The sequence below is a fragment of the Stegostoma tigrinum genome, chromosome 42, assembly GCF_030684315.1.
Source record: "Stegostoma tigrinum isolate sSteTig4 chromosome 42, sSteTig4.hap1, whole genome shotgun sequence".
NCBI classification, from domain to species: Eukaryota; Metazoa; Chordata; class Chondrichthyes; order Orectolobiformes; family Stegostomatidae; genus Stegostoma; species Stegostoma tigrinum.
In genome coordinates this window covers 15,510,834-15,535,185 of record NC_081395.1, presented here as the reverse complement: position 1 = coordinate 15,535,185, position 24,352 = coordinate 15,510,834, and the positions used below count along the sequence as shown (strand labels likewise).

Sequence of the window (24,352 nt, the reverse complement as noted above, 5' to 3'; positions counted from 1 at the left end):
CAACCCGGGCTACAAATCTACTCCAAAACCTTAGACTTCAAGCTATCTTACACTGTCTCCCAGTTCCACTTCATTCTTCAGCTGGTTTGACAGTCTAACAAGAAACACTTTCCCTTCCTTTCAGGCATTAAAGGAACACAAACTGCAATGACCTGGAGGTACCTACGCCCCTCTGGAATATTCTCCACTCACCTTACCTCTGATTCCATCCCTTCTCCTAGCCCCACTTTGTCGACTACTTCTTTCCCTTCTGATCTTCCAAACTTTGATACTGCGCAATCTATACTCAGCAAAGGAATCAGACATAACAAGATTTAGAGCTGGATGAACACACTTTTTTTTTCTGAAGAAGGATCTAGGCTCGAAACATCAGCCTTCCTGCTCTTCTGATGCTGCTTGGCCTGCTGTGTTCATCCAGCTCTACACCTTGTTATCTCAGGTTCTCCAGCATCTGCAGTTCCTACTATCTCTAAAGAAATTAGACATCTCCCTTTGCAACCCCACCACAATGAATTTCAGGCGCCTCCCCACCCCGTAGGGCCATTCACCTGCCTCCAACACTCTCCCTTCATCTGGACACTTCCCTCTGGCTTTTTATCTGCACTCAACCTGTTCGATAGCCTTAATTTCTCTGCTGCCTTCATCATTCTCACCCATCTCCCTCTGAACGTACTGCACCTCCTCCTATCTCCCCCACATCATGTCCCTACTGTTGAACATCAGGCCATTATGTCCACAACCATCATTAGCCTCATTTCATCTGAGGATCTCTTCACCTCTTTCAAAGCCTCCCAGTTACAGCCCCCCAATCCCACTTCTACCTTCTTCCCAAAATCCACAATCAAGACTGCCTGGGCAGACCCAAAATTTCTGCCTGTAATTGCCCTACAGAATCTATTTCTTCCTTACTCGACTTGACTTTTTCCCTCCCCTTGTCTAGTCCTTTCCCACTTACATCTGCAATTCTTCTGACCTTTATGACAGTGTCATAATTTCTAGATTGCAGGCACTAGCCCCTACCTCTTCACCATGGACGTGCCATGTCCATTTCCCCATCAGAAGGTCTTAGGTTTCTTCATGGAAAGAAGGCTTGAACCGCCCCATCCAGCACCACTCTTCTCTGCCTGGTCAATCTTGTCCTCCTCACTTTGAACAAGATCTCCTTTAACATTTCTCACTTGCTTTAGTTCAAATGTATGGCCATGGGTACCTGCACAGGACTCAGTTATGCTTGTCTCTCTGTGGGATATGTGGAACATTCCTTGTTCCAGTCCTGCCCAGATCACTCCTCATAACTCTTTGATACATAAATGCAATAACATCACTGGTGTTGCTTTTTGATTATACATTCTCACACCCTGCTTCCTGTAAGGACACCATTCCATTCTCCAAGTTTTTCGGCCTTGTTTAAATCTGTTCTGATGATTCCACAGCATTTCCTCAGAAATGTCCACCTTTTTCCTCAACTAAGGATTCTTTGCCACCATGGTTAAAAGGGCCCTGAGCCATGTCGACCCATTTTCCCCACGCTTCTGCCCTCACCTGTTATCTTTCCTCACACAATAGGGGCCTCGATCTCACTTTCTATGCCTCAACCTACACATCTCAAGGACAATAAGCTGCCATTTCTGCCACGTGCAGCAGGATGCCACCACCAGTTTCATATTTTCCTCTCTTGTCTGCATGCCGCAGGGAGTGTTCCTGCTGGCACACCCTGGACCATTCTTCCCTTCACTCTCAATACCCCCGTGACACTTTCCCACACAATGACAGAAGGTACAAGACAAAAACAAAGTTGCTGGAAAAGCTCAACAGGCTGGCAGCATCTGTGAGGGAAAAAAACAGACTTAATGTTTCAGGTCCGGTGACCCTTCCTCAGAACTGCCAGACCTGCTGAGCTTTTCCAGCAACTTTGTTTTTGTTCCTGATTTACAGCATCCGCAGTTCTTTCAGTTTTCACGCAGCAGGTACAATACCTTTCCATTTATCTTCTCACTATCTCAGGCATCAGACACAGCTTCCAGGTGAAGCAGTGATTTACCTGCACTTCATTCAATCTAGTCTACAGTATTCACTGCACACAATGTGGCGTTCTTTACACAGGGAAGACAAAACACAGACTAGGTGTTTGTTTTGCAGAATAACTGTGCTCTGGCTGTAACGTAACACCGACCTTCCACAACTGTGTTCTCTGGCCAACATTTCCATCTGAGGCATGCTATGGTGCTGCAGCAAGATGCAAATTGGAAGAGCAACACCTCATTTTCGACTTGGGGATATTATAGCCTTCAGGATTTGATCAAATGTAATATAACATTTCGAATCCAGCGACTCTTCATCAGCACTGCTTCTTCTTCTCCTTGGCTGCCTATCTCTATCCCTTTGTTTGCCTTACTTGATTTCCTGTCTGTCTGGGCTCCCTGTCTACCTATCCCCCATTATCATGAATACCACCTTTTCCTAGCTACTATTAGTTCCAAAGAAGGGTAACTAGACTTGAAATGTTAACTCGGTTTGCTGCTCGAAGATGCTGCCAAGAATAGCTGAGTAGCTCCAGAAATTTCTGATTTTTTTGTGTGTGTGTGTGTGTGTGTATATTTCAGATCTCCAGCGTCTGCGGGTCCTTCAGTATGTCATTGTGAATGGTGGGCCTTTTACCCAGCACGACCCGCGGCGGAGCATGTCCCCAATCCAATCGCCAGGACCATGTGCGCACGCGCAGAGCCACAATCTTCCGAATGACGGCGGAGGGGAGATTCTCATTTGTCGCTCGGCAGCCGGTAAGAGGCGAGGGGGATAAAGGAGTGGAGTGGAACCTGTTACCAAGCGGGGACCACTTATTAACGTTCATTGTTGGACACGGAACCGAATAAATACCTGCAGATCCTGGGCTCACAGCTCGGACATTTTTTCGTTGCTTAAAGCCTGTAGCCATTTTGTTTTTCTGGGGCTCAGTGCGCATGCGTTACTTTCGTGCGACATGGCCGAATGGGAGGGATTTATTAGGGGCATGTGAGTAGGTAGATTCGTGTGATTGTGTCTACAGAAAGGAGCTGGGAAGTTATGGTTGAGTCGAGGAGAGGAAAAAACAGTGAGGGAGATGGGTTTGGATTGCAACCTGGGAAGGAGAGACGGTGTGTGGGACTTTTGAGGAAACAAGAAAGGAAACATGGAATCATGGAAACTGGAATTCTCTGTGCTACATTTCTATCCTGTACTGACAGTGAATTACTTTTGTAGACTCCTTTTACAGGCTATCATAATGGGAGAATTTACTCAAAAACCTCAAAACAAACTTCATGTCAAGATTTGGTGGAGTCATTTGATCCGAAAGGATCTGAATACTCTTGGTCTTTAACTGTGGAAGGAGAGACATTCATCCAATCTGTCTCCTCAAACAGATTTCAAACATCAATATGACTGTAAAAGTACTGACACACATGCCTGAGTGACAGCATCCCGGTGAACTGACCAAGGAAAGACTTTGACTGGTTACGCAGCCTGAAAAAGTTTGCACTATTCAAGCAGGGAGAAACTTCATGTGTTCTTTGTGCGGTAGAGGCTTCTGCTGATCATTCACCCTGGAGAAACACAAGGACATTGGCACCATGGAGAAACCATGGAAATGTGGGGATTGTGGTAAAGGATTCAATTACCCATCCCTGCTAGAAATCCACCAACGTAGTCACGCTGGGCCTGGCACCATTGAAAGACCGTGGAAATGTGGGGACTGTGGTAAAGGATTCTATTATCCATCTCTATTAGAAATTCATCGACGAAGTCACACGGGGGAGAGACCCTTCACTTGTTGTGTGTGTGGTAAAGGATTTACTAAGTCAGCATGTCTCCTGTCACATCAGCGAACTCACACTGAGGAAAGGCCATTCATCTGCACTTGCTGTGGAAAAGGATTCAGGCAGTCATCCCACCTCACTGCACACCAGCAAGTTCACTCTGAAGAGAGGCCATTCAGCTGCACCTATTGTGGGAAAAAGTTCAGACTGCCATCTGGCCTCACTGAACACCAGCGAATCCACACTGGGGAGAGGCCATTCACCTGTTCAGTGTGCGGGAAGAGATTCACTTGGTCATCCAGTCTTAGGTCACACCAGCAAGCGCACACTGAGAAGAAGCCTTTCAGCTGCACTTACTGTCGAAAGACGTTCACACGTTCCTCCAGTCTCATTGAGCACCAGCGAATGCACACGGGGGAGAGACCATTTTCGTGCTCCATTTGTGGGAAGGGGTTCACTGGATCATCCAGCTTCCAGAGACACCAGCGAATTCACACTGAGGAGAGGCCATTCAGCTGCACCTCCTGTGGAAAGAGGTTCAGGCAGTCTTCTGACCTCAGTGCACACCAACGGGTTCACACAGGGGACAGACCATTTGGCTGTTCAGTGTGTGGGAAAAGATTCACAAAATCTTTCACTCTACTAATACACCAACGCACACACACTGGGGAAAGGCCATTCACATGCTCTGGGTGTGGGAAGGGATTCACTCAGCAGTCTAACCTGCAGACGCATCAGAGAGTTCACAAGTGTCTGCCATCGTTAGATTGTGCTGTTACACCTTCTGGTGAACGCATTCAGGATTGATTTGCAATCATTCTGTTCATGATGAACTCCAGCCAGTTATAGTACTGTGTAAATATTGAGTTCAATGTTCAGGTGTGTTATAATATAACTTTTTAAAATGCAGATGTACATCTCCCAGTGTTAGTTTGAATCCCTCCTGTGGTTTCCTCTCCGTTAACTTGGACAAGGAAACCTCATCACTTAAGCTTGAAAACACCGTTGCTTAACAAGCAGGAAGGATGAATTCCAGCTGAAAAGCTCAAACAGAGAAAGCCACATCCACTGCCACATCATCTTGACCTCATTTTCTTTTGTCAGGTAACATTCTTTCTGCAGGACATGAAAAATTCCATAGGTAATACAAACGTGTGACAAAGGAGATTTCAAAGACCATGGAGGCACTTCACACCATATTAATGTCATTAACTTGAGTTATGATTAAAATAGTTAAGCTGCTTGTAGACTGTGTGTATTCAGAAGTGCAGTGCAGTTTCTGTGCTGGCAGATTGACAGTGGACATGATCCTTTCCATAATCCAACCACAAGAGAAATGTCCAATTGGTAAAAAGCTCATAGCCTTTGTGCTTAAAAAAAAGTGAACTGTTATAATTACAGAGTGCAAGCAAAGCTTTCGGTATGAATTAAAATTTACTTTTACATATGCAAAAACCACAAAATATTTCAATCCCTAAAGATGAGCTTCAGCCAGGTGTGCACAAGTTGCAGGAAGCTTAATCCTCTAATTCCCTTTCCTACCGGAATGGTGAAACTATCTATGGTGAAACTATTGTTTACCTGTGAAAGTGAACGTTTTTAGTTTTGTTATTCTTCAGATATACTGCAGTCATTTGGAAAGATGCCTAAAGAAAGAACAACAACCAAAGGAACACATGGGTAAATCTGAAATAAATACCAAAAGAATTGGGAAGACAAAGGTTTGATCTGAAAACTAAATTGCCAGGAGATCTTTTGACATGGTTGACCTTTGTTTACGTAAAGGTTGTAGAAAATTAACAATGAGAAAAAATTAACCCATCCTGGCTTTGAACTAAACACTTTGCCTTTTAAAGATTTGGGATTATACAAATTTTTACCTTTCAATACAAAGTACTTGAGAACAGGATATATGTCTCCTTGTCTGCTTACAAAATGTTTTTAGAGTCTTACATCTTGGAAAGAGACCAGTCCAACCAGTCCATACTGATCATGTTTCCAAACTAAACTAGTCCCACCTGCCTGCGCTTGGCCAACATCCAAACCTTTCTGATTCATGAATTTATCCAAATGTCTTTGAAGCTTTTTAACTGTACCTGCATCCACCACGTTCTCTGGCAATTCATTCCAAACATGAACCACTTGCTGTGTAAAATAGGTTTGTGTCCTTTTTAAATTTTTTTCCCCTCACTTTTAAAATATGCCCCCTAGTTTTGAACCCCCCCCCCCAAGGAAGTGACCCTTGTCATTTACCTTATCAATATCCCTTGTGATTTTGTAAACCTCATTAAAATCATCCCTCATGTTTTCACGCTCCAGTGAAAAAAGTCCCAGTATTTCCAGTCTATTTTTGTATCTGATATCTGCGATAGGGTTAGGGTTAAGTTTAGGCAACATCCTGTTTAGTCTTTTCTAAACTCCCTCCAGTTTAATCATATGGTTCCTGTAACAGGGTGACCAGAACTGCACATAGCACTCAGAGGCCCCACCCAGTGTTCTGTACAACTTCAACATGATGCCCCAATTCCTACACTCAAATGTCTGAGCAATGAAGACAAACTTGTTGGACATCTTCTTAATCACCCTGAATACTTGTGACACAAGTTCCAAAGAATTATGTACCTGAACCCCTGGGTCTCTCCATCCTACAACACTACTCATGGCTCTACCATTAATTGTATAAATCCTGTCAGCTAGTCACAGGCCTCCAGTCCAATAAACAATCCTCCAGTCTATTAAACGAAAAGATCAAGCACGGACACCACCTCCATCAGACACTCCTAGGATGAGGAGAGCAAAGCTCACTGTACACTTTTAAAATGGCAAAGTAAAAATTGCTCCAGAGATAGGAACTACAGATGCTGGAGAATCTGAGATAACAAGGTGTAGAGTTGGATGAACACAGCAGGCCAAGCAGCATCAGAGCTGTAGGAAGGCTGATGTTTCGGACCTAGACCCTTCTTCAGAAAAAAAAACAAAAAAAATCTTTTTTTAATGAAGATGGGTCTAAGCCCAAAATATCAAGCTTCCTGCTCCTCTGATGATGCTTGGCCTGCTGTGTTCAACCAGCTCTACACCTTGTTATCTAAGTAAACATTTCCCTGACTTTTGCACCAAAATGAAACTCCATGACTCTGGAAAAAGAGAAACAACAAATAAACAAACAAAAAAAGTGGCTTTTCTCAACTCTGCCCCCATCAACCTCTCTCAGGGTAGGAACAACAAGGAGTCAAAATGTGGAATTAATATTTCTTGATAAAGTAACAGTTCCCATAGCTCCTCCAGGGGGTCAAATATTGAAACAAAGTGAAGATAAGTTGTTTGTTGTCTCTCTGAGATGGTTGTTTCGTGATGTGCACAGGCTTTGTTATCATTCTAGGCAACATCATCAGTGCTACCTCTAATTGAAGTGTTGGTGTTCTGATCCTTTCCAAATTTATATGATCCTCTGGTGTGATGGGTCTTGTCACTTCCCGTCCTGTTTTTTTTTAAGCAGCAGTCTGTATATGCAGCCTATTTCAATATGTTTGTTAATGGAGTCCCATGTTGAGAACCAGGCTTCCAGAAATTCCCATGCATGTTTGTTATTCGCTTGTCCCAAGATAGTCACTTTGTCACAGTCAAACTGATGGCCAGTGTGTATCAAGACAAGTGAATATCGGTCCTGTCTTTTTACTGCCAGCTGGTGTTTATGTATCCTGGTTGTCAATTTCCTTCCCGTTTGTCCATCATAATGTTTATTGCATTCACTGCATGGGATTCTGTCTATCACATTAGCCCTGTTTACTTTCGGTGTGGGCTCTTTAGTCTTTGATCGCATTTGATGCAGCATTGATGTAGGTTTGTATGCAGCCTAAGGAGTATGGTTGTCATTTCTGATATAATTTTTGATGTAGGATAGTGTTTGACTGTTGTTTGTTTTGTAGGCATTTGTGGACAAAACTTCTTGGGTATCCATTGTCGTAAATAGCTTGTACAAGTGTTCCGCTTCCATTCTCTGGAGTTCTGGGCTGTTGCAGTGTGATCTGGCTCATTTAGTGTCTTAAAGCAGCTCTGTTTGTGTATGATGGGGTGGTTGCTATCGAAGTTAGGATTTGGCCCACGTGTGTGGCCATCCTGTATACTCAGGTCCAGAATTCGCTGTTAGTCTCTCTACCGTTATGTCTAAGAATGGGAGCTATTTGTTGTTGTCTTCCTCTCTAGTGAATTTTATGCCCGTGGAGATGTTGTTAACAAGTTAGTGGGTTTCTTCAACTTTTATGCGTTTGATTATTATGAATGTGTTGTCCCAATTGAACCAATGGCCCTCATTGTTTGTGTGTAATGAGGGCCATCAGTTCAACTTGGACAAAATGACTATACTGGGACGAGCGAACGACAGACATGCAAGGGAATTTCTGGAAGCCTGGTTCTCAACATGGGATTCCATTAACAAACACCTAGAAATAGACCCTGTATACAGACCACAGCTAAAAAACAGACTAGAAATGACAAGACCAATCACACCAAGGATCAGATAAATTCAGAATGGAACAGAATACCAATGCTTTGATCAGAGGTCACACTGATGATATTGCCTAGAATGGTTACAAAATGTCTGCATACCATGGAACACTGGCTCAGTCAGCTAATGAACAACTGCATCCACAACCCAAGGTACAAATCTTCACCAAGACCTTTCTGGGACGCCAACCCAAAAAGAAACACAACTCAAAAGGCAAAATGGAAACTTATACTATGGAAACAAAAAGATTTACTAAATCAAAATGTTTTTGTTCATGGTTATGATGCTGTCCAACCTCCGTGGCACCTATTCATCATGAAAGGCCTCAACCACACTGGGGAGCACTGCTCCCACTCCAGGGACACCTGAGCGCAGACATGACTGCAAAAGAGCAGCTTTCACCGACTCTGGTCAGCCGTGCATACCGAGGTCAGTCCACCCTCCCTCCCTCACCCAGAGCAAACTGCTCTCAAGGAGGAACTTGTTTCTGAACAGTTGCTCCCTGACGAGAGTCACCGTTTCTCTGGGGGGAAGAGCACCTATGTGAACCAACCATATCCCAGATTGTGATCAGGTCCAGACAGAAGACAGGCAATTCCTGAATTCCGAGGTCGGGGTCACTCCACAAAGAAGAACTGCATGTCTTAAGGGAGGCCACGGACCTGAAAGAAGTGTCATCAGGGTGCACCATCTTGGAGGAGGCTGAACATAGAGGTATCACTGCAGGGTCTGAAGGCAGAAAGTTGCTAGCTAGGATGAAGGCACACCTGTGCCTGACTACCCTCAGGCAGGAGACTCAGAACTAAAGCAGCGACGCAGTTTGCCTTTTGTCCCGCAAAATATCGACAAGCTTTTTCTCGATGGTTGTTCCCAGGGTGGGGGGTGGGCACCACAGTGACCAGACGGTACCACACCATACAGCTACCAGCAGGTTTACGACCAGCACTCGCACCCTGTAGCACAGCACTCAGAGCCATCCTGTCCAGCATGCTAGGTGAATGGTCACCCTGGTTTCCAGCTTGTGCAATTTGCCAGCCAGGATTCCTCAGCCGGACAAAGATGGACTCCCCGGTAGAGGAGGTGAGTGGAACACCACTTGAAGCACCATAGTTCCTCCAACAGGAGGTGTTTATGCCACGGACAGACCAGTAGCCCCAAGCAATTGCTCCAGTTGATCCTTGTGGAGGATGCCACAGGGTAGACCTCCTGGCACTCATGCATCCCCTGCAGGTCAGCTGGGTCTGTGAACAGGAGGCATGCATCATCAGCATATGTAGGACCTGTACCTTATCAGCCCCCCAGAACATCTCAGAACACCCTGAAGAACTCCAAGGTCAGCCTATCCAGCCCCAGGGACTTGTTCTTGGAAAGACGGTTGAGGGCACCATTTAAGGTTTGGTATCAATCTCGATTTAATACTGCCCATATCCCACCAAATGCCGCCATCACTAATACATCAAGGGTGGGAAAACTGATAAATCCCATTTGCCTCACTAGATCTAATCTTAATGGTTGGTTTGCAGGTCAGATTAATTGTACCCATTATTTTAATGTTACACCCAAGGTTTGGCCTCCATCCAAGTTTAATTTTATTAACCTCGTATCAGCAGGAACTTTTGGCCATGTTTGGTTTCCTGATTATATAACTTAGCTTATCACTTATAACAGTACCAATTTTGCTTGTGGCCTTAAGGCCTACACTTGGCTGCCTCCCTTGTGGACCAGATCTTGCTATTTAGCCCATATAATTCTTCATATGCATCATCTCCCCACTCTAGCCGAGCACCTGTTGTGGACCAGACGTAACAAGTATGCTTTCACTGAAACCGAGCGGTTCTTTATGATAGCCTTCCCCACTTATGGGTCCAGGGAAGCAGCATGTGAATTAATTAACATGGCATCTGCCTTAGAGAAACTGACGAGACTGCCTAAGCTTTTGAGGAAACTAACCAAGCCATTTTCCATGTATCTGCTGAACTTGTGGCGATCCACACTGTAGCCGTACAGAATCGCCTGGTCCTTGACTATTTTGGCCGAAAAAGGCAGCACATGTACCATCATTGGCCAAGAGTGCTGCACCTATATACCGGATGAATCTGAAAATATCACTTGTTTGGCTGATCACATCCAATGAGCTGTCAACCAGATAAAAGCTGTTGGTGAACAATTTCACAATTATAATCCTCTCAGCTCTGGTTGGTATCCATTTGAGAGTTGGTGGAGTACTCTAATTCATTATGTATCATCCTGGTTATCATTATTGTCTGTGTTATTGCTACAGGTCTGATTTGTTCCATCGTCCCCCGTGGACCTTAAAATCCTGTCCCTTTATTCCCCCACACTGTAACCAACGATCCTGATTCTGACGATCAGGAATGCCTCAAAATGAGACCCTTTCCCTGAGGATATGATTCCGCATTTGATAACTGTGACTATTGATGTTGACCCAAAGATCAAAAAGGAGGGAGTTGTGGAAGAATAATTAAAGCGTAAAAAGAGATTATATGTAGAATGTAGCTAAAGCTTAGAATTAGAGGTTGGAATGATGGGAAAATAGGTCAAGCGAGATACACATGACAAGTTTTTGCAAGACTGCAGAAAGCTTAGATCAATGTTGGCCAGAAGCTCAAGACACATTTTGCTTAAAAATAATGAATCAACAACCACAAGTTGTGAAATCGTGGCATATGACCTGCCTTAAGGGGATGTGGTAAACTACATGCTTGTTCGCATGCGAAACCTGTGTCGCAATCTAAAACGGTACGGAGAAAATTACCTTGTTTTAATACTCATCGGAGACTACGGATCGGACCTTTTGTCAGCATTGGCGCTCTGTGATATCATGAATAAAATCTCTTTTTGTCGAAGTCTGAGCTTGTAATGTGTGATTAAATTAGTTTCCTCAACACTCTCTGCTGTTAGATTCTTTCTGTTGCGTTCTTTCTCCCGGACTGGAAAAAATATCACGTGAGTAAGTCTGTTTTGATGAATTTGCCTTTGCCAAGCAGTTCCAGCAGTTTATGGAATACTGCTGTATTGAAACATTTGATAAGTAATAATTATATAATATATTAACTTTTTAAATATTTCAATAGAGTTCACTTTATGCCAATTCTTCCTTTTTGTTTGTATTTTAACTGTGGTGTAAGAAGAAAGTGTGTTTTTCTTCAACCTAGTAGTTTGACCAACTGAATCACGTCTGGAACATGTCTTTAAATAAGATAAAAGTTAGTGTCTAGGCAATCTCCTTGATACATTTTGAGGGAGCTTGGTCTGCTCCAATACAATCTGATGAAATACCAAGAAGACTGAGGCTTTTTTTTTCATTTCCTTATGACCTCACCTCCCTGGTGACCTTTTGAGACTATATCAAGCTTTTCACAAACTTGATTCATGTTTGACTCTGAGTTGAAATTCTGATCTGGGTATATTTGTCTTGGTGATTTTCTGGACACATTGCTGATTTAAAACATTCCCCACAGATAGAACAGGTTAGCAGTTCTTCTTGCACAATCAGAATCTGGTCAAATCTGAATGAAATGATTCCATACAATCCTGATGTGCTGTTTGGTTTTGAGTTTTCTGTATTCACCTCTGTCCCTTTCAAGCCCAGTAAAACTGTTTAAGGAAAGAGCTATCACGTCAGTCTAGGGTTGAAATTCAGAACAGGCAATGTCTTGGTTTGAGTTTGCTGTGTATAAATGATCACGTTCTAACACCCTGTAAACAGAGGCTCAACAGTCAGCACACTCAGTCCAGCATGGAAATTCAGAACTCACACATCTAATTTCTATCTTATTTCCTTGCCCCCAAACTGTACATTCCCATGAAGAGCAAGTAAGTAATGTTGGAGTTGTGCAGAACATTGGTTAAGCCACAGCTTAACTGCTCGCAGTTATGGCCACCTCACTGCAGGAAAGATGTGATACTGCTAGAGGTGGTTCACCAGAATGTTGCCTGGGCTGGTGAAATTAAGCAATAAGGACAGACTAGATAGACTTGGATTATTTCCTTTAGAGCAGAGAAGACTCAGAGGGAGGCATGATTGAGGTGTATAAGATTATGAAGGGTATGCACAGGGTGAGGACACAGCAATTGTTCCCCTTGGTTGAGTGGAGCATAATTTTAGGGCAAGGAATGAGAGATTCAGAGGAGATGTGGGAAAAAAAGAACTTTAACAGTCAGCTGGTGGTGGGAATTTGGAATGCACTGCGTGGGAAGGTTGCAAACCTTAAACCTTTTAGAAATATTTAGAGAAGCACTTGAAATATCATAACATACAAGGAATTAGGACAAGTGAAGGAAATTGAAATTAACACACATTTAATGGTAGTTATGTTGGTACACTCGGCGGGCTGAAGGGCTTTTTCTGCACTGTATGAGTCAATGAATCTACAAATTAATCTCTTGATCAGTATGAGGGGTGTAGGACATCAAGAAGGCGGAAAGGGGACATGAAAGCCTTGGCTAGGATAAGGATAATCCAAACAGATTCTACAAATACATTAAGAGCCAAAGAGTAGCTGCTGAGAGAATAAGGATCATTGAGGTCATCAATGTGTAGAACCACAGCAGATGGGGAAGATACTAAATGAATATTTCACATCAGTTTTTACTGTGGAGAAAGAAATGGAGGATAGGAAACTTAGGGAATTGAATAGTAATGTCTTGAAAACTGCCCATATTACAGAGCATGAAGTGCTAGAGTTCTTAAAAAACATAAAAATAAACTCCAGGATCAAGTATATCCCAGAGGATGTTGTGGGAAGTTAGGGAAGCAATTGCATGGTCCCTAGAGAGATATTTGTATCATCTACAGCCATGGGTGAGGTGTGGAGGACTGGAAGGTCCCTTATTTAGGGAGAAGCCTGGGAACTGTGAGACTGACTTCAATGGTGGATCAGTTGTTGGAGGGGATTCTGTGAAATAGTATTAATAAACATTTGGAAAGGCAACGACTGATTATGGAAAGTCAGCATGGCTTTGTGCATGGGAAATCATGGCTCACAAACTTACCGGAGATTTTTGAGGATGTAACCGAAAAGATTCATGAGGACAAGGGGGTAGCCATTGTCGACACAGACTTTAATAAAGCCTTTGACAAGGTTCCACTTGGTAGACTAATTAATAAAGTTAGACTACATGGGATTCAAGGAGAGCTTGACAATTAGATACCAAATTGGCTGACAGTAGGAGACAGAGGATGATGGTGGAAGATTGTTTTTCGGACTGGAGGCCTGTGACCAAAGGTGTTCCACAGGGTTAGTGCTGGGTCCACTTTTGTTTTTCGTTTATATAAATGATTTGGATCAGAATTTAGGAGGCATGATTAGTAAGTTTGCAGATGATACCAAAATCGGTGGTATAGTGAACTGTGAAGAAGCTTATCTAAGATTGCAAAGCTATCTTTATCAATTGGGTCAGTGGGCTGAGGAGTAGCAGGTGAAGTTTAACTTAGATAAATGCAAAATGTTGCATTTTGGTAAAACATGGTCAGGACTTATACAGTTAATGATAGAACCCTGGGTCGTGTTTCTGAACAGAGAGCGGTAGGGGCTCAGGTACATAGTTGCTTGAAATTTGAGTCACAGGTATACAGGGTGGTTAAGAAGATGTTTAAGAAGGACCATTGATTTTAGGAGTTTGGATGATATGTTGAGGTTGCACAAGACGTTAGAGAGGCCACTTTTGGAGTACTGTGTACAGTTCTGGTCACTCTGCTATTGGAAGGATAGGATCAAATTGGAAATGGTTCAGAAAAGATTTACCAGGATGTTGCCAGGTCTGGAGAGTTTGAGCTTTAAGGGTTAGCTGGATAGGCTGGAACTTTTTAAAATTGAGGGGTGACTTCATAGGTGTTTATGAAATCATGAGCACAGATAAGATGAATAGCAAAGGTCTTTTCCCTGGGGTGAGGGAGTTCAAAACTAGGGGTCATATATTTAAGGTGAGAGGAGAAAGATTTTTCATGCAGAGCATTGTTTGTATGTGGAATGAACTGCCCGAGAAAGTGGTACATGCAGGTACAGTTACAACATTTATAAGACATTGGGATAAGTAAATGAAGGGGAAAAGTTTAGAGGGAACAAAAATAGAAATGCTGGAAAAGCTAAGCAGGTATAGCAGCATCTGTCAGAGAGAAACCAGAGTTAATGTTTCGGGTCTGGTGACCCCTTCTCAGAACTTGTTTAGAGGCGTGTAGGCCAAACACAGGCAAGTGGTGACTCAGCTGTGAGTCAACCCCAGTTCTTCAGTCAGACACTACAAATAATGGAGGTCACAACAACAAAATGATCTTTAATGGTCAGAAAGAATCACCTTTTCCCAGTTGTGGAAAACAGCAAGTCCATTGGTTAGTTTGGAGTTTCCTTGTCTCCAGATATATTTGTATAAGCTGTGTTTCTCGAAGTTACATTGATACAACCTTATTCACTCAGTCGGTGGTCAGGTCTCAAAAACAACAATAACAAGAACTGTTTAGCTTAAAAACTAGAGTTTTTTTCACAATTCAATGTCTCAAGCAGTTTCATGGGAACATAAAGACATATTGGGTCAAATAAACAAAAACGTGGTCAAAAAAGTCAGTTTTGAGGAATGCTTGAAAACTGGGAAGTGAAGTAAAAAGGTAGAGAGGGAAGAAATTCTAAAGCTTAATGTCTAACCAGTAGGAGCACAACAACCAATGATGGCGTGATTAAAGGCACCGATAAGGAACATCCAATAATGGTGTACCATGTCTGTCTGCCCAAGAGCTTTGGGGCATAGATCATTCCTGTGTGGCAGTTTCAGTGGAACATATTCCAAAGATGTCATTGGATTTGAAATGTTACTTATGTTGCTCCCTCCACAGATGTTGCCAGGCCAGCTGAGATTCCCCTGTATTTCTGTTTTTAATAAATATCTTGTAAGGGTGTGTGTTTACTGATACCCTAAAAAGTGAGGGCCAGTTGAGTCCTCCTGCATACTTGATGGGGGGTTGATTTTAATAGATTTAATTTTGTCCGGATTACAGTGTTCCAACAACTAAATGTTTTAAAAGAAAGAAAGAACAGAGAACAATAGAGCACAGGAACAGGTCCTTCAGCCCATCAAGCCAGTGCCTACACATGACGTAAAAGCCCCATGCCTCTACACAGTCCATATGCCCCTATTCCCTGTCTGTTCGTGTATCTGTCATGACGTCTCTCGAACATTGCTATTGCATCTGCTTCTATCATCTCCTCTGGCAGCTCATTCTAGCCACTTACAATTCTCTGTGTAACATCTCATCTCCTTTAAAACTTACCCCCTTTTTACCTTAAACCTATGTCCCCAGATAATTGACATTTCTACCTTGGAGAAAAGACTCTAACTATCCATTCTACCCATTAATTTTGTAAATTTCTATCGGGTCACCATTCAGCAGAGATTTTATTTTAACTCAAAAATATTGGAAAACTGAAAGAACAAAACTAGGGCCATTCAAATCATTAGAGAGTGATAAATTAATGGTGACTCTTTGAAAGGGTCCTGTAAAACTCCAGGAATGGTGACTTCTTCAGAACGATTACCACTCACCATCAGTCCCTATCACATTACACCGCGCCTCCCATCCCAATCAATTCATTTTATATCTAGTTATTGAAAAGTGCAAGCTAATACTTTGTCAAACACTCATGTTCACACACTTGGTGAATTGTAATTCATTGCCCACTCCTTCTCCTACTTCTACATGGTTCATTCTGTGTGGTTTGCAGAAAAAGTGATAGACTGGTTATATCCCTGCTCAGGAGCTTTTGACCGTCATGTTGTAGGTTTGCCAAATACTGTCTGATCTGTACCAATGTAGGGTAAAATCAAATCTACCTTACTTCCAGTGAGGAATAGCTCATAGTTTTGAACTAATCTGTGATTTGACAATACATTTTTTGCATTTAATGTTGTCCTCCTGACTCCAAACTGAAGTGTAAAGTAGCCTTCTCTTCCATGCCTAGGAGCTCTGAACTATGGGAGAGAGTGGCTGGAACACATATCTTGTGCGCCTCAGGATTAACTTGCTAACTAACAGTGGCATACTATCAGAATCCAACCTTACAGTCATTTAGTAACTTGCTGATGTTGCAGCAGGTTGGTGGACTGAGTGAATCCCTATGCCTATACAGGTGTCTGTGAACATGAATGGCATGTCCTTGGTGTGAGTATGTGGTGTTTCAGAAGATGGGTTGAATTCCTTTACATACAGAGAGCAGATGAATGGTCTGTCTCCAACTGAATTTGCTGGTATGTCATCAGGGTAGATGACAAAGTGAGTCCCTCCCTACATACAATACAGGTGATCAGCCTCTCTCCAGTGTAAGTGCATTGGTGTCTCAACAGGTTATTGCTGTTTTAAAACACCACACAGTGGGAGCATTTAAAAATTACAGTGTCATAGATTCAAACAGCATGGAAATAGACCTTTCTGTCCAAGTCATCCATGCTGAGCAGGTATCCCAAACTTAAATAGTGCCATTTGTCTGCATTTGATCCATATCCCTCCAAACCTTTCCTATTCTTGTTCCTGTCTAAATGTCTTTTAAACATTGTAATTGTATTCACCTCTACCTCTTGCTCTGTCAGGTTATTCCACGCCCTGCGTGAAATAAGTCAGGTCCCTCTCAAATCTTTCCTCTTTCACCTTAAACCTATGCCCACTAGTTTTTGATTCCCCTACCCTTGGAAAAAGGCCTTGGCTTTTCATCTTATCCAACCCCCCTCATGATTTTATAAACCTCTAAAAGATCACCCCTCTGCCTCTGGCAGTCCAGGGAAAACCATTCCAGCCTATTCAGCTTCTCCTTATAACTTATCCCTCCAGTCCCGGCAACATTCTTGTAACTGTATTTCTGCACCCTTTCTAGTTTAACAACATCCTTCCGATAGCAGGCAATCAGAATTGTACATGGAATTCCAAAAATGGCCTCACTGATGTCCTGTACAGTCACAACATGATGTCCCAACTCCTGTACTCAATGCTCTGACCAATGAAGGCAGGCATGCCAACCACCTTCTTCACCATCCTGTGTGCCTGCAACACCTTCAAGGAACTATGAAGTGTGAACATGCTGGTATCTCAAAAGGTTAGATGGATTAATAAATGCCTTTCAAGGTGCAGACCAGGTGTATGGTCACTCCCAAGTGTAATTGCATTGATGCTCAGAGAGTTCTGATGATTTTTCAAACCCAGTGTAATGGTGAGAGCACTTGAAAGGTTTCCTATTTGCGTGAATGCTTCAATGGGATATCAGACCTTCATAACACTTCCCATTTAAAAGTCAGTGTGAACTCTCTAGTGTGCAAGCTCCAGGTGATTCCCTGAATCCTCTTTTAGACTTGGAGCAGTAAATGGCCTCTCTCCAGTGTAAGTGTGTCAATGTATTTCCAAATGAGATAGTCAACTGAATCCCTTCCTGCAGTCCAATGAAACATTTCTATTGTTTCACCATGGTGCTGGTGTCCTTCTGTCTTTCCAGATTGGATGATGTGCTGAAGCGTCATTTGCATACAGAGCATGTGATTTTTCCTGGCTATGAATGGTGCAAAGCTTTTTCAGACATTATAATTAGAGTCATGGAGTCAGACAGCATGGAAACAAACCCTTGAGTCCAACTTGTCCATATCAACTAGGTTTCTCAACCTCAGCTAGTCCCATTTACCTGTATTTGGCCCATGTCCCTTTCCTAATAATGTACCTGTCCAGGTTTCTTTTAAATTTTACAACCATACCTGCATCTACCAGTTCCTCTGCCAGTTCATTCCAAATATACATCACCCGCTGTGTGAAAACGTTGCCCCTCGTGTACTTTTAAATCTCTCCCCATTCAACTTAAAACTATGCCCTCTTGTTTTGAATTCCCCTAAAATGGGGAAAACAACTTTGCTATTCACCTTATCTATGCCCCTCATGATTTCATAAACTTCTATAATACTTATAAAGCCTCAATCTCCTACACTCCAGGGCCAAACTCTCCTTTTAACTCAAACCCTCCAGTCCCGGTAACACCTTTGTAAATCTTTCCACATTCTTTTCACATTAATAATATCCTTCCTCTAACCAGGTGACCAGAACTCTACAGAGTACTCCAAAAATGATCTCACCAATGTCCTGTATAGGCGCAGCATGATGACTCAACTCCCATACTCAATGCTCTAATCAATAAGGGCACGCATGTCAAATGCTTTCCTCAAAACCCTTGCCTACCTATGATGCCACTTTCAAGGAACTATGTACCTGAACTCCTCGGTCTCCATTTTCAACAACACTCCCCAGGACCCTACCATTAACTGTAATCCTATCCAGGTTTGTCTTACCAAAATGCAATACCTCACATTTATCTAAATCAAATTAACCAAGCTCTTTCACAGTCAGTTCACTGGAACATTCCACTTCAGGCTGTGTCCCTGGTTGCTCTTTCCGCTGTCAGTTCAGCAGAAATCCCTCTGGGGATGTGTGTACGTGTGTGTCTTGGTGGTGTACCATTCACACTGATGCTGGAACTTGTTCTCCACAAACAGATGCACAAATATTTACCTTTGTACATTTAAAGGTTGATGATATTTAGGTCCAGATAAATGAAGTGACTGTCAAATTTTGTTGTGATGTTTAGGTTTTGTTTGTGAACAGCTCTTTCTAATCCTCTGTAAAAATAAGGTGTTAGTTTCACTTTGAGTCCAGGATAGAAATTCAGAACAAATAATTCGATCTGCTAAATTACTAAGTCATGATGCTCATTTTGAGAGCTGGTGCAGACATGGTGGATTGAATAGCCTCCTTATGTACCATAAGACATCAGTGATTCTGTGGGTATGCTTCTGCTATGGAACATTCTTACCACTGAAATGAATAGAAGCAAAAATATAGAAAAAAATTTTCAACAAAAACAAAAGAAACCTTTCAAACTGAACTAGAATTGAATTCCTAGTCTCTGATATGTTACCCATATGGAAGGTATTCTGGGCACCAGTAGACGTCTGATGCACCATTCCGAGACATCTGGGCACAGAGAAGATCATTGAACAGAGGTTAGGCAGTTTCTTATGAGAGGCAAGAAATGAAATTAAGGCCACAATCCTATTGGCAATGATCATATGACTGATGGAGAAGGTTTGACATGATGACTTATGTACAGATGTTCAGCCAGTGAAAGAACTTGTACTAAAGAAAAATTTACCAGACTGATCCCTGGAAAGCCAGGACTGATGAATGAAGAGAGACTAAATTGTTTTGGACTATATTCACTGAAGTTTAGAAAAATTAGGAAGGATGTCATAGAAATCTATAAAATTCTAACAGGATTAGGCTGAGTAAATATAGTGAAGGATGTTGCCAAAGGGCAGGGAGCCCAAAACCAGGCTCATGGTTTAAGGATTCGAAGTGGACCATTTAGAATTGAAATGAGGAGACATTTCTTCACCCAGAGAGTGGTGAACATGTAGAATCCTCTACCATAGAAAATGATTGAGGTCAGAACAGTGTAGGTCTAGGCCCGAAACGTCAGCTTTTGTGCACCTAAGATGCTGCTTGGCCTGCTGTGTCCATCCAGCTTCACGCTTTATTATCTATGTTTTGAAGAAAGGTTTTTTAATTCACTTGTGAGACATAGACATTGCTTGCTGGGCCAGACTTTGAGTAGATGGTGGTGGTGCAACAGGGGATGTGCAACACCTGCAATCCCATCAAGCTATGAGCACACCTCGGCAGTAAATAGAAATAAAAGTTATTTCTTCGAAACATACGGTTAGAAATAGTTATTAAATCGAAAGGTACGGTGAGAAGTGGTAACAGGGTACTGAGTTGGATCAGGCACGATTATATTGAATGGCCGTGCAGGTTCAAAGGGCCAAACAGTCTACTCCAGCTCCGATTTTCTTTATTCTGAAGATATAGAGAGGCCAAGGATTCTGCTCCAGGGTGCAGCACATTGCCACTTTATTCAGGTTCCGGCCCCTTCCAGCGCTGCCAACTGAGGAGGTTTCCGTCATGAGCAGTGACGTCGCATGCGCAGCGGCTCCGAGCGCGATGCAAGATGGCGGTGACAAAGCTGGAGTTGTCTTCGGTGAAAAGGCTGAGAGCGGCGCCGTGGCAGCCGCAGGGATAGTAGGAACCGCTGATATTGGAGAATCTGAGATAAAGTATAGAGCTGGATGAACACAGCAGGCCAGGCAGCATCAGAGGAGCAGGAAAGCTGTCATGTTCCGTTTCCATGCCTTCCGGAGGTAATTCAGAAATGTGTTGTGTCGCTTCCTTCGCCCCTCCCCCTTCCGCTCACTCCTTATCCGGCTGTATCTATGACCAAAAGCCCTGACCACAATCTCAGTGTCGCCCGCACCGTAACCTTCATTTAAAATTATAAACTAACAACTGTGTCAAGCTCCGGAAGGCCACTGACAAATTTGGGGAGCAGGCAGATGAGTTTCAGTGCACTGAAATGTGAGGTGTACTTTTTTTTTAAAGAAAGTACAGTGAAAGACAGTATAAAATAGGAGATACAATTCTAATGGAGGTGCAGATACAGAGGGACCTACATAAATACGTGAACAGAACATTGAAAGACAGGCAGAGAGGGCAGCAAATGAAGCTTAACTTTTCCTAGTGCTTCATTAGAAGGACGGTACACGTGCAAGGAGTTGATGTTGAAATTCTCTCAGACACTTGTTGAATCTCGCTGGAGAACTGTGCACAGTTCTGGCCTCATGTTATAGCGGAGATGCAATGGAGAGAAAGCAGAAGAGGTTTGCAAGAATGGTTTCAGGGATAGGGAATTCAGTTCTGAGAATACATTAAGAAATTGGGACCATTCTCCTTGGTGACCAGAGGCTCAGAGGAGATTTGAAAGAAGTTGTCAAAATTATGACAGGCTGCATAGCGATGATGTTTACCTGCTCTTAAAAGGAAAATACCTCTTATTAGCATAGATTTCAAGTGACCTGCAAAAGAAGCAAGGAAGAAGTGAGATAAAACTCTTTCACTTAGCAAGTAGTTAAGGTATAGAATGCACTGTGTGGAACTGTTGGAGGTAGATTCAGTTGAGACATTCAGGAAAGCATTGAATGGTTATTTGGGAAAGAATAATGTGCCTGGGGTGAAATTAGGAGATTGGTATGAGATAATTGTGCTTACTTAACAAGCTAGTACAAGTGTATTTGGCCAAATGGCCACCTCCTACAGTATAATACTAGAGATAACAAGGTATAGAACTAGATGAACACAGCAGGACAAGCAGCATCATAGGGGCAGGAAAGCTGACGTTTCGGGCCTACACCCTTCATGAAGGAACAACTTTCCTCATCGTCATAACTCATTGTTTGTGGTCCAAATATTAACCAGCATGGCACCTGTGCACTGATAACCTGTGATATTGATTCAAGACGTTCACCGAATGGGCCCTGCTGGGTAACATTGAAATAGCGGTTAGTGAATTTTTGCTGTAAGATGGGGAGGAGTGGAATGAATAAAATTAGGATCAAAATTATTGCTTAAAGCAAGTGCGTAGTCAATTTATTATCCAGCAGTGAGAAGTGGGAGGTGGTACTGATCAGTCGGAGTGATGGGATAGCACCCCACCAGCCTCACCTGGTTTTATTTCCTAGTTCCACTGGGTTCGACACACAACAAAGGAGCTGCCCAAAATGCCCGACTGCTGGCCCTGGGTATTTTACAAAGCTCAGCTCTTGGGCAAATGAGCACCTTAGGTAGTGCAGCTTCTGAGGTGCACAGAATGAGAGACTTGTTAAAATATTTGAACGAGAAGATATTTTGAAGCAGATGCAATCTGCTTGCACATCATCGTTCTCACCCTGGAGAGAAGCTGTTCGTCTCTACAGTGTGTGAGAGAGAATTTGTCCCAGCATCCCATCTGCTTTGACAGCAGTGGATAAATGTTGTTTATTTGCTCAAAGTGTGGGAAAAGTTCACTAAGTCAATCAACCTGCTGAAAGAGCAGAAATGTCACTTGTGAAGTTGCCATTGTAATAAAATAACTTGCCACTACATGGCAAGAATTTGTCTCCGATAAGAATACCTTTGTAAACTGGGTCAGAGTTTGATATTCTGGATGAATGAGAAATCAGTCAAATAAATCCACTATGTTTTAAACTCATCACTGTAGAACATTTTAAATTCTGACAGAACTGCGGAAGCTGTAAATCAGAAACAAAAACAGAAGTTGCTGGAAAAGCTCAGCAGGTCTGGTAGCATGTGAAGAGAAATCAGAATTAACTTTCGGGTCCAGTGAATCTTTCTCCGAATTTCTGCAGAAGGGTCATCAGAGCTGAAACGTTACCTCTGATTTCTCTTCACTGTAGATCTTTATCTTTCCAGTCTAGGTGTTTGACAATACCTGACAACCTTAAAATGACTGTGGGGAAGGAAGGAATGGAACTTCAGCCTTAACACAGCCCTGAGGCACAATGACCATCTACACATTGTCCTTTTAGATAAAGATGAACACAGTGTTTATTCCCCATCCATATGACCATGAAACATAGAACATTCGTAAGCTTTCTACTTTAGTATTGAGTGGGTGTTCAGATAAGTGGGGTATGGATGCTAGGGCAGTTGCTTGCTCCTCCTGCAGAATGTGGCAGTTGGGAGATGTGGCACACGTCTCCGCTGGCTACATCTGCGGGAAGTGCACCCAACTACAGCTCCTTGAAAACCGTGTTAGGGAAATGGAGCTGGAGCTGGATGAACTACGGATCATTCGGGAGGCAGAGGGGGTAATTGAGAGGAGTTATCGGGAGTTGGTCAGTCCTAAGGCTCAGGACGAGGATAGATGGGTTACAGTTAGGGGGAGGAAAGGGGACAGACAGACAGTGCAGCGATCCCCTGTGGGCATTCCCCTCAGCAACAAGTACACCGTTTTGGATACTGCTGGGGGGGAATGACCTACCAGAGGAAAGCCATAGTAGTCAGTTCTCTGGCACTGAGCCTGACAATGTGGCAAAGAAGGGAAGGGGGCAGAATAGAAAAGTACTCATGGTAGGGGACTCGATAGTTAGGGGGATCGACAGGAGATTTTGTGGTCAAGATCGGGATTCCCGGAAGGTATGTTGTCTCCCTGGTGCCAGGGTCCGGGACGTCTCCGATCGGGGAAAAGGGGAGGGCGAACAGCCAGAAATCGTGTTACATGTTGGCACAAATGATATAGCCAGAAATAGGATTGAGGATATAAAAAGTGATTTTAGGGAGCTAGGATGGAAGCTGCAGAGCAGGACGAACAGAGTAGTGTTCTCTGGTTTACTACCAGTGCCACGAGATAGCGGGGTGAGGAACAGGGAGCGGGCGCAGCTGAACACGTGGCTACGCAGCTGGTGTAGGAGGGAGGGCTTCAGATATGTAGATAATTGGGATGCCTTCTGGGGAAGGTGGGACCAGTACAAGAAGGACGGGTTGCATCTGAACTGGAAGGGGACCAATGTCCTGGGTGGAAGGTTTGCTCGAGTAGTTCGAGAGGGTTTAAACTAGTATGGCAGGGGGGTGGGAACCTGAGCTGTATACCAGAGGTGAGCGTTGATGCAGGTGAGGCAGTAGCAAGAGGTAGACCAGCTAGTGGGAAGGATTTTCCTGGGAAGGAACCAAGGGATCGGTTAAAGTGTGTTTGCTTTAATGCAAGGAGGATCAGGAATAAAAGTGATGAACTTAGAGCATGGATCGGTACCTGGTGCTATGATGTTGTGGCCATAACAGAGACATGGGTTTCTCAGGGGCAGGAATGGTTGCTGGATCTTCCAGGGTTTAGAACATTTAAAAAGAATAGGGAGGGGGGGGAAAAAGAGGAGGGGGTGTAGCACTACTAATCAGAGAGGGTATCACAGCTACAGAAGCTTCCATTGTCGAGGAAGATCTGCCTACTGAGTCAGTATGGGTGGAAATTCGGAACAGCAAGGGAGTAGTCACCTCGTTAGGGGTTTACTACAGGCCCCCCAATAGCAGCAGGGAGATTGAAGAAAGCATAGGTCGACAGATTTTGGAAAAGTGTGCACGCAGTAGGGTTGTTGTAATGGGTGACTTTAACTTTCCTAATATTGATTGGAA

At 43.2% G+C, this 24,352-nt stretch overlaps 1 protein-coding gene and 1 long non-coding RNA gene across 2 annotated transcripts in view; one reads left to right on the top strand and one right to left on the bottom strand.

The window, feature by feature from the left end:
* Positions 1-2,963, bottom strand: part of LOC125449230 (uncharacterized) — a 50,316-nt gene extending 47,353 nt beyond the window's left edge. Inside the window, exon 1 of the long non-coding RNA XR_007246870.2 lies at positions 2,878-2,963. This is a non-coding gene — a long non-coding RNA (uncharacterized LOC125449230). The remainder of the gene's footprint in view (positions 1-2,877) is intronic.
* LOC125449225 (gastrula zinc finger protein XlCGF26.1-like) overlaps positions 2,718-24,352 on the top strand; it is a 34,752-nt gene continuing 13,117 nt past the window's right edge. Inside the window, exon 1 of the mRNA XM_059641459.1 lies at positions 2,718-4,543. Coding sequence (XP_059497442.1) covers positions 3,609-4,543 — 935 coding nt within the window. The 5' untranslated portion in view covers positions 2,718-3,608. The remainder of the gene's footprint in view (positions 4,544-24,352) is intronic.